The 16,283-nt window shown below is 36.5% G+C and overlaps 3 protein-coding genes across 6 annotated transcripts; all 3 read left to right on the top strand.

Annotated features, from left to right (window-relative positions):
- Window positions 1–725: 725 nt before the first annotated feature.
- Window positions 726–3,393, top strand: LOC137747230 (uncharacterized). Its single transcript, XM_068487299.2, has 3 exons — window positions 726–1,096; window positions 1,753–2,125; window positions 2,959–3,393. The coding sequence occupies exons 2-3, from the start codon at window positions 1,777–1,779 to the stop codon at window positions 3,174–3,176; spliced, it is 567 nt and encodes a 188-aa protein (XP_068343400.2). The 5' UTR covers window positions 726–1,096; window positions 1,753–1,776; the 3' UTR covers window positions 3,177–3,393.
- Window positions 3,394–4,243: 850 nt separating this feature from the next.
- Window positions 4,244–7,476, top strand: LOC137749068 (glycine-rich protein A3-like). 4 transcript variants are annotated; one of them, XM_088683446.1, is made up of 4 exons: window positions 4,245–4,585; window positions 5,962–6,106; window positions 6,161–6,340; window positions 6,948–7,476. In XM_088683446.1, the coding sequence occupies exons 2-4, from the start codon at window positions 5,986–5,988 to the stop codon at window positions 7,181–7,183; spliced, it is 537 nt and encodes a 178-aa protein (XP_088539572.1). In that variant the 5' UTR covers window positions 4,245–4,585; window positions 5,962–5,985; the 3' UTR covers window positions 7,184–7,476. The 4 variants fall into 4 exon arrangements, with proteins under 4 accessions (XP_088539570.1, XP_088539572.1, XP_088539569.1 ...); XM_088683444.1 differs by having other exon boundaries at window positions 4,244–4,585; window positions 5,969–6,340; XM_088683443.1 differs by having other exon boundaries at window positions 4,245–4,606; window positions 5,962–6,340.
- Window positions 7,477–10,736: 3,260 nt separating this feature from the next.
- On the top strand, window positions 10,737–12,223 carry LOC137747965 (glycine-rich protein A3-like). Its single transcript, XM_088700772.1, has 2 exons — window positions 10,737–11,182; window positions 11,790–12,223. Exons 1-2 carry the CDS (start codon window positions 10,867–10,869, stop codon window positions 12,005–12,007), a joined length of 534 nt encoding a protein of 177 aa, XP_088556898.1. The 5' UTR covers window positions 10,737–10,866; the 3' UTR covers window positions 12,008–12,223.
- Window positions 12,224–16,283: the final 4,060 nt, after the last annotated feature.

The following is a 16,283-nucleotide window of genomic DNA, read 5'->3' as shown; positions in this document are numbered from 1 at the left end:
TCATTTGACGCTCCTCATCCTCTTTCCTCTCATTTCTTACCCCCTGGTGATTGAACATTGCTTCTGATTCGTTAAACAATTCTTCCTCTTCCTGATTGAATTCCCACATCATCCTTGAGGAAGAAGAAGAAGACATTGAAAGAACGAAACAGAAACTATGAATAATGATATAGATTTTTGTGAATAAGAAAGCAGAAACTATGAATAATGATAGAGATCTTGAGAATTTTGATGTGAGATTTGTGAGGATGGATGGTGGATTATATAGAGGATTCAGAAAGGATTAGGTTGTGCATAATACCACGTGGCATGCCGTCATTCGTTAAAAATTTGATGGAAATCTATCCTCAAAGATTGTGAACAGATTATGACACGTGGCGCGACGTGATTGATTAATAATCTTATCAGAAATCCATCACCAATAATTGTATTATTTTGTATTATTTAATAATACTTGGGATAATGACGCGTGGCGCAATGAGAACGATTAAAAATCTTATCCGATATTACAATTAAAATTATTTTGTATTATTTTATAAATAAAAAAAATACTAATATTTTATTGCCTATTGCCAGGGCTATTGAAGTGTAACGGTGAAGATGCAAATTCTATTGCCAGGGCTACTTACTGTTCATTAGGTGGATTGAATAGTATATTACCAGGGGAAAAGGCTCCAACGCTGGAGTTGCTCTAATAAGAAACGAAGGCCTTTCTGTTTTATTTTTTAATTTTTTTCAAACCAATAAAATTTCTCTCTGAAACTTCCTGGTAATATAGTAGAAACAATTAAATAGGGTCAAATAGCCTCTTTCCTTTCCTCTGTCCTTCCTATACATCCTCATCCACTTCCCCCTCCTACTTTCCCAGACGAACTTTACTACGTTATCTCTAAAGCTTCTTCTCTAAGTTTGGGACACGCGTTGGACGAAAAAATAAAATAAATGTCCACGCGCTTTTCTTTTTTTTTTTGTTGTGTGTTTAAAGCCGACTCCGCATACAAATCTCGACTAAGTTCCGATCCCAAAGACTCTGCATTCTGCAACTTAGATTTGGTGAATTACCCAAAGAAGAAAATCAAAATATAACATCAAGTTGGTGAGCAAAATCTTTCTTCCTCCCCGGTTATTATCTTATTGTTATTTGATAATTGTTCTATTAGTTGATGTTGAAATACTGGTAATTTTTTACTGCTTACAAGAATTTTGTTCTGGGTTTTTGGATCTGTGAATTTGTATTACTTCTTGGTTGTTGAATGATGTCTGTGGAGGTGCAGCGTCCTGATCACTCTTCTTTTCAGTTTTGCCGGAATTGGGATTTTTATGAAGAGGGTTTGTTATTCAAATCTTATTGATGGATTGGGCTGCTTGGAAATTTTACATTATTTGGGATTCTGTAGCTTTTTGGCCCAGATGATCTTTTTGTGTTTGAAGTTGCCATAGTCGAACAGTTGTTGCAAATCAGAAACCGTTTTGAGAAAAAAAGGACTTCTGCTTAAAATATTAGTGATAAATCCATTGTTGCCCAGAATTAAGAATCTTTTATTCATATTTTTGGGCTAATTTTGTGAAATCTTTCTGTAATATAGTATGTGTGTCGCTCTTGTTATAGTCCGTTGAAGTAGTGAACTTCGCCAAGGCGGAGTATGATGTGATTTGGGACTGCATTGTGGCTGTTGGGCGTGTTTGTTTCTATTTGTTTACTTTTGGTTATTGGTTTCCCAACTGATCTTTTGGATGAATGATATTATGTAGGAATTAGTTACGAGCTGAAGTAAGATGGATGGTGGAAGAGACAACAAAGATGATAATGAAAAAGGGCTGTTTTCAAATCTTGCTGGATATGCTGCTGGACACTACCCACAGCATGGAGCCTACCCTCCACAAGGATATGGATATCCTCCACAAGCGCATGGACCACCGGGTTACCCTCCTCAAGGTGGGTACCCTCCCTACGGCGGGTACCCTCCTTCAGGTGGTTATCCTCCTCCAGGTGGTTATCCTCCTCCAGGCGGTTATCCTCCTCCAGGTGGTTATCCTCCCCCTGGGGGTTATCCACCATCTGCTTATCCTGCCCCTGGTGGATATCCACCAGCCGGATATCCAGGTTCATCATCTCACCATTCAGGTAATCAAATTGCCGTCACTTAGTTTCTTATACTATATGAAGAGTAATATGTGAGATTGTTAGTATAGTTCAGTTTCAACTGTGAGACTATGACTTATTAAAGTTATACCTGAACGGTCTTTCAATGGATTTTGTGGTAGCAAATATCTCAAGGGAGAAAGGTAGCTTAAAATGGCCAGTATGTGATGTTTTAGCCTATCCTTTGGTTTACTTTTTTTAATAACAAAATAAGACTATTAGAACCTTGGCTAACCAGGGCTATTTCAAGAACCAAAGTCAACCACTCGAGCAATCTAAACCAATCAAAATTTTGTGGTCTGGATTGAGTTTTCTTTTCTATATTATAACTATTATCTTTGTACAATTATGTTTTATTTTAAATGCCCATGATTCCTCGGGTCTGTGGCATTGGTGGCGTGCAATGTGTGTGATGTAAATTTGGACTTTGTACGGCCATAAAATGATTTGAGGTCCTAGGTTATTCTTAATGTAAGAGAAAAGAACACAATTGGTTTCGGAAAAAAAGTGTTAACCAAACAGAACCTGTGTCGATGACCAAAATGTTTGAAATAATTGGCTAGTTGCATGAGATCGTTAATATAAATTCTATTTAAGTTCCAGAAATTCATGGGAGCACTTTAATTTCAATGCATGAATTGTGAGAAGGAGCGGTTGAATATAATTAAGTTGATAATTGTATGTAATATTACATCACTGATTCACCATACTAGATGCTGATGACCATCAGATAAGAACCACCAAAAGGTTCTTGGAGTAATATGTGACGCGCCACCATTTTTGTTACAATTTTTGCTAATATGAAACTATAACAGGGCATGGACCTAATATGGGAGGGATGCTCGCTGGAGGTGCTGCTGCTGCAGCTGCTGCTTACGGGGCTCACCATCTTGTGCATAGTGGAGGTCACCATGGGTATGGTTATGGAGGTCACCACGGCTATGGACACGGGAAGTTCAAGCATGGAAAATTTAAGCACGGGAAATTTGGCAAGCGCTTTGGATTCGGGGGAAAGTTCAGGAAGTGGAAGTGATCGAGAGTACTATTGAAGATCGAAGTCCTCTGTATTTGATGTTGTTGATATTTTAACTGGCCTTTTAATAATTACTTGAGACTGGATTCTTTGAATTTTTTTTACCTCTGTATTTCATATGTCAGTTTGCTTCTTTTGGTTCCTATGATGTATCTATTATCTCTATTCTATAAATCTTTGTAATGAGCAACTTGATGGATTTTCTATGTTCTTTTTATCCTCAATGTCAATATGTTAATGTAAGTGTATAGTAAATATGGGCTCACAAAGGAGCATTAGTTTTGTGCTTAATTGTAATTGGGCCTTCGTTTGTGTATGTTTGCTTTGTAACCACGTTAGAGAAATGAAAATGAACTTAATAAATTTAAGGTATGTTAAAGAAAGAAATGAAGATTAACTTCTCGTTTTTATTCCTACCATTATGTGGGGGATTCTAGTTTTCTTCATGACGAATCCATATTTCCTTCCACTCGGACATCGTTTAGAAGTTGGGATTCATTTCTTACTGCAATATGCATTGATTCAATACCAACCTAGGTATATTTACTTGATCTAGCTACTCCAAGTTCATCTAGGTCCATCATCTATTTCTTCTAGGTTGTATGAATGCTTTGTTTTCCTCTCTTCAGTAGTCTTGGGTCCCTGGAGAAGCAAACCATGCTGCTGAATGTAGGATGTTGCCGCTAAGGCCCCCGCCTTGGTCTTTGTTCTTTCCCGGGGACGGCCTCCCCAGTCCCCCGGGAGCCATGGCCAGAACCTGCTAATATTGTTATTGTTATTTTCCCTTACTGTTTTCTCCTTACATTGGAATGGCCTCTTTTGACTTCTCCTTTCTTTTTGTTGTTGTTGATGTTTAATTTCTTGAGGACTTGGCTCCTGTGCTTTGTTCCGCTTTTGCCTTGTTGGCACATTTTGAATAAAGCATCGAATTGCCGAAAACGTGACGGTGTAATCGTTACACATAGAGATGTAGAGGAGAAAGTATACATACCATTTGTTTATTTACATATTATATCCAAATAATGTAGCTGATTACAGCAGTTATCGGGTGGTTGGATGTAAACGTGTCTTTGCATGTCCGCTTGCATCTAGCAATATTAGGGATGCCCTTAACAGGTCATCTTCCCCCTTTTTTTCCTCTTTCCTTTCCATTTCCAACAACTCTCCTCCTAATTATAAGTATTTTACAGCTCCTTATCAACAAATATGTTCTTTTAACAGTCTTACACACGCGTTTGACCCAACAAAATATAGATAATAAAGAAAATAAAAAACGCACACGCATTTGTTTGTGCGTGTGTGTATGGTCGAAGCCTCCAACGTTCCAACTGCACATGCAACGGGAGAACAAGAAACAACGTTTCCAAAAATTTGTCACACCAATCTCAAGTATTCTGCAACATCAATTGGTGAGCATTCTATATCACTTGGTAAACTTTCATTGCCTCTATGAATAGTTCTTGTGGTTATGTAGATTTTTCGTATTTTCTTCTGGGTTTGTGGTTTCCTGATTTTCGTTGTCATTGTTTCTTTTTATTGATTTAAATTGATGGAATTGCTTCTAACATGATTTTCTTTTGTGATTTCTTTTAGCATTGTGAGAATCATTTAATTATTTTGGTGGCCTTTTTACAAGCACGGGTTTCGTAGGGGATTTGTTTTTTCATCGTGATAAACCATGGTTTAAATCGTTGTTTTTTCTTGAGATACATCATGCACACTTCATATAATCTTACTTCGCTAATCGCTAAGTTATATAACCACCATTAAATTCTCTTTTGTTCAAATTCTTATACCAAAAGAAAAGAAGGTGTGGAGCAAAAGTTAATGATGATAGGGTTTATATCTTTATTGAAATTGGAATTAGATTTCCAAAATCCTGCACTCGTGAGAATGTTATGATGTAAAAGAAGGGGGGAGAGAAAGGGGAGGGGGGGGGGGGGGGTGGGGGTGGGTGGTTGGGTGGGTGGCGCTTTACTCAAATTCTAAAATCATTTTGACAATTTGATAACTTTAATATGTTTCTTGTACACACTTGTTTCAAACAATATGATGAAATTTTGACACCAAAGGGTGTCGAACTAGGCTAGTGGTTACCAGGTCAGATATGTCCTTTAGGCCTCTATTACTATTAGGAGATGGTTGTTCATGTCTAATCCCCTTCTGAATTCGGATCCCCTCAAAATTAAGAATCATTTCAATATGCATACCTTGAATTTGTAGGGTTATCCATTTCTATCCAATCCTCTGTATCAAATGAGGCCTTAGAGATATCACAGACCTAATGGATGTTTTAATTTGTAAATGCCTATGAAAGAAATAATTAGAAAGAACTTCAAAGGAATTTCCTTTGACATGATCAATTTTTTATCATAGTGGTTGTTAACATTCTCATATTTTCATGGTATGGACGCACACTCTTACATCTGCTTTATTTGGTCACTTGAACTGCTGATATCTCATCCCAAATTGTCATATAAATTTGTGCACAATGTTGTATAGTTATGTCCAACTTGGAATTTTTTCTTTGCAGTTGAATTTTAGCAGAATAATTGTTGCTATTTACTATAAGTAAACGGTTGTTGTTTCATTTAGGAATCTTCAGAACAAAATCTTGGGCGTGATTCTATGAACACCTCTCCATAGCATAATTTCTTGATTCTTGAACTTTGTCAAAGTAGTAAACTTTTCCAAGAAAGAGTATGAAGTGATATGGGTTTGCTATGTGCATGGCTGTTGGCTGTGTTTGCTTCTATCATGTTTTTTAATGTTAATTTTTTTGTAGGCATTAGTTTAAAGTTGAAGTAATATGGGAGGGGGAACAGGAAACAACGACGAGTCTACTGACAGAGGGCTATTTTCAAATCTTGCTGGATTTGCTTCTGGACACCTTGCACGACCTGGATCACACCATGGATATCCTCCTCAAGGTGGATATCCTCCCCAAGGTGTGTACCCTCCTCAAGGAGGTTACCCTCCCCAAGGTGGGTACCCTCCTCAAGGTGGTTACCCTCCCCAAGGTGGATACGCTCCATCCGGTGGGTACCCTCCATCTGGGTATCCCCCCGGACCTCCCCCCGCAGGATATCCGCCAACAACCCATCAGGCCCCTGGTGGATATCCACCAGCCGGTTATCCAGGTCCATCAGCTCCACATCATTCAGGTAACCAAATCACTGTCACTTAGTTCTCTTATATAATTTGTGATATGTGAGTATGGTTCAGTTTCAATAAATTTATCCTCAGCGGTCCTCCATATATTTTATTATTGATTTCCCGTCTAAGAGAAGCTTCAACTGAGGTAGCAAACTTTTTCTTCTCAATTATCATTTCTTGAATCTCAGAACCCTAGGGTTGTTTAAGAACGGAACTGAACCACTCAAGCAATCCAAACTGATAAAAGTTGTGTAGTTTGCATTGGGGTCTCTTCTCGATACATTTTGCCCCAGAAAATAAATTTGTTCAACTGAACCAAACCGATGCTGATGACCATTCATAATGAGAATATAGTTGGAAAGCTGTTGGTAGACTTACATACACCTTCCTCTTTGTTTTAGAGGATCGCAAGCATCAATTAGGGTTTAATTAAGGAATTAGTGTTGTGCATTACTTTATAAGCCGTGTAGTGCATGTTTCCGTTCCTCTTGTTTCTTCCTTATAATAATTAAGAAATTATTGCTAAATGTTTAAGATATTACGTACATTTCTCTACATACAATATTCTACGATTTTCAGTTGCGATTTTAGCTGACGAAAATATATATATTACAGGGCGTGGATCATCAGGTATGGGGATGGGGGCCATGTTAGCTGGGGGTGCTGCTGCCGCAGCTGCTGGCTACGGAGTTCACCATCTTGTGCATGGGAGTCACCATGGTGGCGGATATGGTCATGGCGGCGGATATGGTCATGGTGGCTATGGGGGCTTCGGTCATGGAAAGTTCAAACATGGGAAACATGGAAAGTTTAAGCATGGGAAACATGGCAAGTTCAAGAAATGGAAGTAATAGTTCATCTAAGGAAATCGAATGGAGGGTTCAAGATCCAAATCCCTTCCTCTATTGATAATACTACAGTACAATTGGTGTTATTCACATGCAGATGTTTGAAAGATATTATTGTGTTCTTTTTTTCTGAAAGGATGTTATTGTGCTCTTTTTTTCTGAAAGGATGTTATTGTGCATGCCCATGCGCAGTTTTACAAGCTTATTTGTTTAATCTTACAAGCAGTTTTACAAGCTTATTTGTTTAATCTTACAAGCTTAGTTCTTTGTGTTTTTGTGATTTAAATATCTTTTTCTATTTGTTAAATCTTTATTAATGTTTGATAATCCGTCTTACAAGATCATTATCCTTGCCTCCTTTTTTGGATCTTTCTTTCAAGGCTTTATTAGTTCTGTGGTATATAGATCATCGACGGCAGCACAAGTAGGTGCCTGTGCAACACCACAGGTGAGAGAATAGGTAGAGAAAATGGATTTTAGTGATGATTATATATCCTTCTGGATCTTCTTTCAATTCATTACTATATATATATATATATATATATATATATATATATATAAACGTAGCATATATCTACTACCAAAAGCCTATGTAGAAACAGACGCAATATGTTGAAGAGTATCACATGCTTACAAAAACATAAGCAAATGTGCATAGAGGGTTATCTGTTAAAATCATTGTGGAACAAAAGATGAGAATTGTTATTAGTATTCAAAAACTTTCAAATGACACTCCTTAAAAGTGTATTTTTCTTTCTACTTATAGAAAGTTTGAAGTGCAAAATAAGATTACTGGAGTGCCAATAACAATTTTCTAAAAAATAACCAAATTCTATCAGAGTGTATCACGTAAATATAAAATCATAATAGCAAGTTACCCTTTGACATGGTAATAGGCTAAGCAGACTAGCTTAAAAGAATGACAGAAAACCACAACTATAAGGCCCAAGGCCCATAAATAGCCAAGCACTCCAGTAGAACACTTGGCTCTTCAGCGGACCGTACAACCTCTCTCTCGAGGGGAATGGTTGGCCAAATGTAAGTAAGGCAGGGTTCCCGAAATCCCAAATACCGTCCAACACTTCCTACAAGACTCCATGATAAATAGGATTTTGTATTTTTTTTTTATTTGAGAACGTGTCTGGTAATTTAAGACTGTGTCTAGTAGCACTATCTAAATTTCAAAAAATAATAAAGTCTTGTTTGGTTGTACTCCTGCGTTTAAGGAACTTGATTATAATAGGCTTGCAATGATGAGATTGAAGAGATAACCACATATAATAAAATACGGAACATATTCTCGTATATATTTCACACAAAAACAACAAGGGTGAAATGACAAGTATGCTCGTTTTATGTTAATTAAATTTAATTAATCACTTCATAGTCATTGGTAACCAAAGTTCAAGAAAAAATGCTAAGCGCTACTCGGGCGACTGGATGGGGCATATCTCCTCAGCAGGACCTAAACGGGGGCCGAGGCAGACTAGGCGGATTTAGTAAATTTATTACATATCGTATAAATAAATGCCTCTTTATACTTGAAAAAAAAAATCATAACTGTAGTGTAATACATAAATTACAAAATGAAATGACATATGTCGATTATAAAGTGGTAACGATGATGGTGGTTAGGGTGGTTTTGCTAGTAGCGGTGGTGGTGATAATAAGAGGTTTCAATGGTGGTGGGATATAGGTGGTGGTGGTGGAAATGGTGGTTGTGTGAACAATGCTAGTGAAAATGGTGGTTAGGAGGTGGCTATGGTGGTGGGAGGTGGTGACGGTGTTGAGACGGTTGAGGTGGTGGTCGCCATGGTGGTGGGGATGATGGTGGTGGAGGAAGTGGTGTTGATGATAGTGAGACGGTGGAGTTGGTGGAGGTGGTCGTGGTGGTGGCCATGATGGTGTGGGTTATGACAATGAAGAATGTGGTGATAGTGTCAACGGCGATGGTGACAAGGCGGTCACATAGATGATTTTATTTTTTATTTTTTATTTTAATTAAAACTCAAACTTTGTTTTAGAGTGTTACTGACACGCTAAAAAAAATTCCAAATTTTTCATATTTGAAAAGAAATATACACTTAAGACGAGTGCACAAGTGACAATAACACCTTTGTTTTATAATATATCTTGTACTTTCTATTATTTTGGATTCTACTCTTGAACAACATAGGTTAATGTGATCCTTTACATAATTTAGGCTTAATATTTTTTGCATTTTTCATTTTCATAAAACGATTTGTTAGAAGCATTTTTGCATGTGTTTTTGTATCTGCAAAATTAAAAAAAAAAAAAAAAATACCATCTCTATTAGAAAGGTGGTACACAAGTGTAGCATCACTAAAATTCAGTGTTCTAAAAGTCAGCCTAGGCATTGAACGGTGAAGGGCAGATCCGATTTAGGCCAAATTGTTGATGAAAATCAGGGAAGGTTTAGGCAGCCGCCTAGGCGCTTTCTAGGCATTCTAGGCGGTTTAGACAGTGGTAGGCGGCCAGTCTAGGTGGTCCATGATTTTGAAATCTCGTCGTCGATTTGGCACTTTCGCCGTGAATTACAGGCTTTCTTTATCCCTTCACATTCACATCTCTCACAATCACTACATCTCCTAGACTTGCATCCCGCCGCATTTGCACTACATCTCTACACCGTCTCACATCGCATTTCTCACGATCTCACCGCACCTGGTTTGTAGCTTTAGAGGGAGAACAAGAGGGAGGCAGTGGGTTCACTTATGTTTCTGTTTTCATCAAATAGGCGTTCACTTTGAGGAGTCACCACTCACCAGAGTTAATGAGTCAGTTACCAATGTCAACACGTTTTCATATTAAATTGTTTCTCTACAGTTCCGTTAACCCGTACAACCTTTTTCAAACAATATGATGACTTTAATATGTTTCTTGTACACACTTGTTTCAAACAATATGATGAACTTTTGACACCAAAGGGTGTCAAACTAGGCTAGTGGTTACCAGGTCAGATATGTCCTTTAGGCCTCTATTACTATTAGGAGATGGTTGTTCATGTCTAATCCCCTTCTGAATTCGGATCCCCTCAAAATTAAGAATCATTTCAATATGCATACCTTGAATTTGTAGGGTTATCCATTTCTATCCAATCCTCTGTACCAAACGAGGCCTTAGAGATATCACAGACCTAATGGATGTTTTAATTTGTAAACGCCTATGAAAGAAATAATTAGAAAGAACTTCAAAGGAATTTCCTTTGACATGATCAATTTTTTTATCATAGTGGTTGTTAACATTCTCATATTTCCATGGTATGGACGCATACTCTTACATCTGCTTTATTTGGTCACTTGAACTGCTGATATCTCATCCCAAATTGTTATATAAATTTGTGCACAATGTTGTATAGTTATGTCCAACTTGGAATTTTTTCTTTGCAGATGAATTTTAGCAGAATAATTGTTGCTATTTACTATAAGTAAACGGTTGTTGTTTCATTTAGGAATCTTCAGAACAAAATCTTGGGCGTGATTCTATGAACACCTCTCCATAGCATAATTTCTTGATTCTTGAACTTTGTCAATGTAGTAAACTTTTCCAAGAAAGAGTATGAAGTGATATGGGTTTGCTATGTGCATGGCTGTTGGCTGTGTTTGCTTCTATCATGTTTTTTAATGTTAATTTTTTTGTAGGCATTAGTTTAAAGTTGAAGTAATATGGGAGGGGGAACAGGAAACAACGACGAGTCTACTGACAGAGGGCTATTTTCAAATCTTGCTGGATTTGCTTCTGGAAACCTTGCACGACCTGGATCACACCATGGATATCCCCAAGGTGGATATCCTCCCCAAGCTGGGTACCCTCCTCAAGGCGGTTACCCTCCCCAAGGTGGATACCCTCCTTCCGGTGGGTACCCTCCATCTGGGTATCCTCCCGGACCTCCCCCAGCAGGATATCCACCAGCAGCCCATCCAGCCCCTGGTGGATATCCACCAGCCGGTTATCCAGGTCCATCAGCTCCACATCATTCAGGTAACCGAATCACTGTCACTTAGTTCTCTTATATAATTTGTGATATGTGAGTATAGTTCAGTTTCAATAAATTTATCCTCAGCGGTCCTCCATATATTTTATTATTGATTTCCCGTCTAAGAGAATCTTCAACTGAGGTAGCAAACTTTTTCTTCTCAATAGTCATTTCTTGAATCTCAGAACCCTAGGGTTGTTTAAGAACTGAACTGAACCACTCAAGCAATCCAAACTGATAAAAGTTGTGTAGTTTGGATTGGGGTCTCTTCTCGATACATTTTGCTCCAGAAAATAAATTTGTTCAACTGAACCAAACCGATGCTGATGACCATTCAAAATGAGAATATAGTTGGAAAGCTGTTGGTAGACTTACATACACCTTCCTCTTTGTTTTAGAGGATCGCAAGCATCAATTAGGGTTTAATTAAGGAACTAGTGTTGTGCATTACTTTATAAGCCATGTAATGCATGTTTCCGTTCCTCTTGTTTCTTCCATATAATAATTAAGAAATTATTGCTAAATGTTTAAGATATTACGTACATTTCTCTACATACAATATTCTACGATTTTCAGTTTCGATTTTAGCTGACGAAAATATATATATTACAGGACGTGGATCATCCGGTATGGGGATGGGGGCCATGTTAGCTGGGGGTGCTGCTGCCGCAGCTGCTGGCTACGGAGTTCACCATCTTGTGCATGGGAGTCACCATGGTGGCGGATACGGCCATGGTGGCTATGGGGGCTTCGGTTATGGAAAGTTCAAACATGGGAAACATGGAAAGTTTAAGCATGGGAAACATGGCAAGTTCAAGAAATGGAAGTAATAGTTCATCTAAGGAAATCGAATGGAGGGTTCAAGATCCAAATCCCTTCCTCTATTGATAATACTACAGTACAATATTGGTGTTATTCATATGCAGATGTTTGAAAGATGTTATTGTGTTCTTTTTTTCTGAAAGAATGTTATTGTGCATGCCCATACGCAGTTTTACAAGCTTATTTGTTTAATCTTACAAGCTTAGTTCTTTGTGTTTTTGTGATTTAAATATCTTTTTCTATTTGTTAAATCTTTATTAATGTTTGATAATCCGTCTTACAAGATCATTATCCTTGCTTCCTTTTCTGGATCTTTCTTTCAAGGCTTTATTAGTTCTGTGGTATATAGATCATCGACCACAGCACAAGTAGGTGCCTGTGCAACACCACAGGTGAGAGAATAGGTAGAGAAAATGGATTTTAGTGATGATTATATATCCTTCTGGACCTTCTTTCAATTCATTACTATATATACATGTAAACGTATCATATATCTACTACCAAAAGCCTATGTAGAAACAGACGCAATATGTTGAAGAGTATCACATGCTTACAAAAGCATAAGGAAATTGTGTATAGAAGGTTATCCGTTAAAATCTTTGAGGAACAAAAGATGAGCACTGTTATTAGTATTCAAAAAATTTCAAATAGCACTCCTTACAAATGTATTTTTTCTTTCTACTTATAGAAAGTTTGAAATGCAAAATAAAATTACTGAAGTGCCAATAATAATTCTCTAAAAAATAACAAAATTCAACCAGAACGTATCACGTAAATATAAAATCATAATAGCAAGTTACCTTTTGATATGGTAAGCAAATTGTTATCTTAGCTATAAGGCCCAAGGCCCATAAATAGCCAGGCACTCCAGTAGAACACTTAGCTCTTCAGCGGACCATACAACTTCTCTCTCGAGGGGAATGGTTGGCCCAATGTAAGCAAGGCAGGGTTCCCGGAATCCCAGAATACCGTCCAACACTTCCTACAAGACTCCATGATAAATAGGATTTTGTTTTTTCTTTTTATTTGAGAATGTGTCTTATAATTTAATACATGTCTAGTAGCACTATCTAAATTTCAAAAAATAATAAAGTTTTGTTTGGTTGTGCTCCTGCGTATTAAGGAACTTGATCATAATAGGCTTGCAATGATGAGATTGAAAAGATAACCACATATAATAAAATACGGAACATATTCTCATATATATTTCACACAAAAACAACTAAGGGTGAAATGACAAGTATGCTCTTTTTATGTTAATTAAGTTTAATTAGTCACTTCCTAATCATTGGTAATCAAAGTTCAAAAAAAAAAAATGCTAAGCGCTACTCGGGCGACTAGATGGGGCATAGCTCCTTAGCGGGATCTAAATGGATTTATCACATATCGTATAAATAAGTGCCTCTTTATACTTAAAAAAAAAACATAACTATATTGTAATACATAAATTACAAAATGAAATGACATATATCGATTATAAAGTGGTAATGATGATGATGGAGATGGTGGTTAGGGTTGTGTTGCTAGTAGCGATGGTGGTGGCAGTGTTGAGACGGTTGAGGTGGTGGTCGCCATGGTGATGGGGATGATGGTGGTGGAGGAAGTGGTGGTGATGATAGTGAGACGGTGGAGTTGGTGGAGGTGGTGGCCATGATGGTGTGGGTCATGACGGTGAAGAATGTGGTGATAGTGTCAGCGGTGATGGTGACATGGTGGTCGCATAGATGATTTTATTTTTATTTTATTAAAACTCAAACTTTGTTTTAGAGTGTTATTGACACGCTAAAAAACTCCAAATTTTCCACATTTGAAAAGAAATATACATTTAAGATGAGTGCACAAGTGACAATAACACCTTTGTTTTATAATGTATCTTGTACTTTCTATTTTTTTGGATTCTACTCTTGAACAACATAGGTTAATGTGATCTTTATGTAATTTAGGCTTAATATTTTTTGCGTTTTTCATTTTCATAAAATGATTTGTTAAAAGCATTTTTGCACGTGTTTTTGTATCTACAAAATTGAAAAAAAAAAAAAATACTATCTTTATTAAAAAGGTGATACAAATGCGGTAAGTGTAGCATTGCTCAAATTAAAAACTGTTTTGCTAGATGGTACTGAATGGATCCTAAAATAATATACAATAGTTTTTTATTTTTGGTTTTTAGTTTTGATTTTGTGGTGTCTTTTCTTATACATTTCTTCTACATCTCTTCCACCATCTTTCCTCCATTCTTTTTCCGCCTCACCTCTTCCATGTATTTCCCCTTTATCTATAACAGAAAAATGAAAACTAAAAGCGAAACGGGCATCAAACGAGCTCTTAATATATTATAATTCATTTTGGTCGGATCCGTTTCAGAATATTATAAATTATATGAAGCGTGTAAATCATTTAAATAAGCTCTTATTAGTTAAATAGTAGGACAGCAGCCGAAGTCTTGGTTGTTGAATCATTTGTGCAAATCCTTTACCTACAAGAAAAAGATTACAAAAATAATTTAAACTAAAAATATAAAAATAAAACCAACTCGTGCAGTCAAAGTCAAGAACGAACCATACGCAGTAGAATAACTCATCTGATCACCTACTCTGCTATGGGTTTCCCATCGTTCCTGGTCCCTTGCTAGCTACGTTGTTCTTAATATATAGTTTTTAATATAATTTATATTTTTTTTCCCTTTTCTTTAAATCCAAAAAGAATAGATAGGAAAATTGCAAAACTTTTTGGTTTGCATGTTCCTGGGGATCGAGTGGTTAGATGAGGGTCCACATGCTCCTGCCCTCACATGCCCTACTATACTTGTCCTTACCTGCTTGTCCCTTTTAAACGATTAAATGTGCTTTGTTTTGTTGACTAATTGCGGTACTGATTAAGATGACAATGGAAGATTATAATGCATCGTTGCTTGTTTACAACGTGCAGTAATTAGACTAGTGTGTTTGCTTCTTTTGGGTGTTTATTTTGTATGATAATGTGTTTGCTCGCTTGTATTCGTGTATCCATAAGATGATGCAGTTGACTAGATTAATGTGTTTGGTTGTTTGTCACAGATTGCTTAATAAGATGATGATTTGCTCATTTATATTCATCTACTCTATAATAAGATGATAAAGTTGACTAAAGTAATGTGTTTGCTTTTGGTCTTAGTTTACTCTGTAAGATGATGTGTTTGCTCGCTTGCATTCATTTACTTTATATAATAAGATGATACAGTTAACCAAATTAGTGTTTGCTTTTCTGCCTTAGTTTATTATATTTGTTTAAGATGTTGTGTTTGCTTGCTTGCATTTGTCTACTCTTTATAGAGAAAAGTAATTTTAAGTATTCTTTTATCAACAAAGAAAAAGGTAAGTGATTGGTTTCTACGTGCAATAGAAGATTATAATGCACCTTTGCTTGTTTACAACATAGAGTGGTTAAAGCAGTGTATTTGCTTCTTTGTGGGTGTTTATTTCATAAGATAATGTGTTTGCTCGCTTGTGTTTGTTTACCCGTAAGATGATGTAGTTAACTAGAGTAATGTGTTTACTTGTTTGTTGCAGTCTGCTCAATAAGATGATGTGTTTACTCATTTACATTCATCTACTCCATAATAAGATGATACAATTGGCTAAAATAATGTGTTTGTTTTTTGTCTTAGTTTACTCTATAAGATGATATGTTTGCTTGCTTGCATTCATTTACTTTATAATAAGATGATATAGTTGACTAAAGTAGTGTTTGCTTTTCTGCCTTAGTTTATTTTATTTCTATAAGATGATGTGTTTACTCACTTGCATTCGTCTCCTCTTTATAGAGAAAAGTAATTCAAAATATTATTTTATCAACAAAAGAAAAAGGAAACTAAGTGATTGGTTTCTATGTACAATAGAAGATTAAAATGCATCTTTGCTTGTTAACAACACACAGTGGCTAGAGTAGTGTGTTTGCTTCTTTTTTTTTTTTGGGAGTTTATTTTCTAAGATAATTTGTTTGCTTATTTGTCGCATACTGCTCAAAAAGATGATGTGTGTTGTCCACTTGCATTCATCTACTCTATGATAAGATGATACAGTTCGCTAAATTAATGTGTTTGCTTTTTTGCCTTAGTTTACCCTATAAGTTGATATGTTTGCTCGCTTTCCACTAGACCAACCTCTTGAGATTAATTTTGAATAGTTTTAAAATAGGATTTAGTGACTAAGGCAAAGAAGCAAAGGAGGAAGAAGAGTGCTCTAATCAACTTAATTAAGCTCAACGCTGCAACAATATTTTCCAATTTTGTCAGTAATCATTAGA

The sequence above is a fragment of the Pyrus communis genome, chromosome 2, assembly GCF_041283825.1.
Source record: "Pyrus communis isolate YQ-2024b chromosome 2, ASM4128382v1, whole genome shotgun sequence".
In the NCBI taxonomy this organism is placed as follows: domain Eukaryota; kingdom Viridiplantae; phylum Streptophyta; class Magnoliopsida; order Rosales; family Rosaceae; genus Pyrus; species Pyrus communis.
This window is presented reverse-complemented; position numbering and strand designations above follow the sequence as displayed.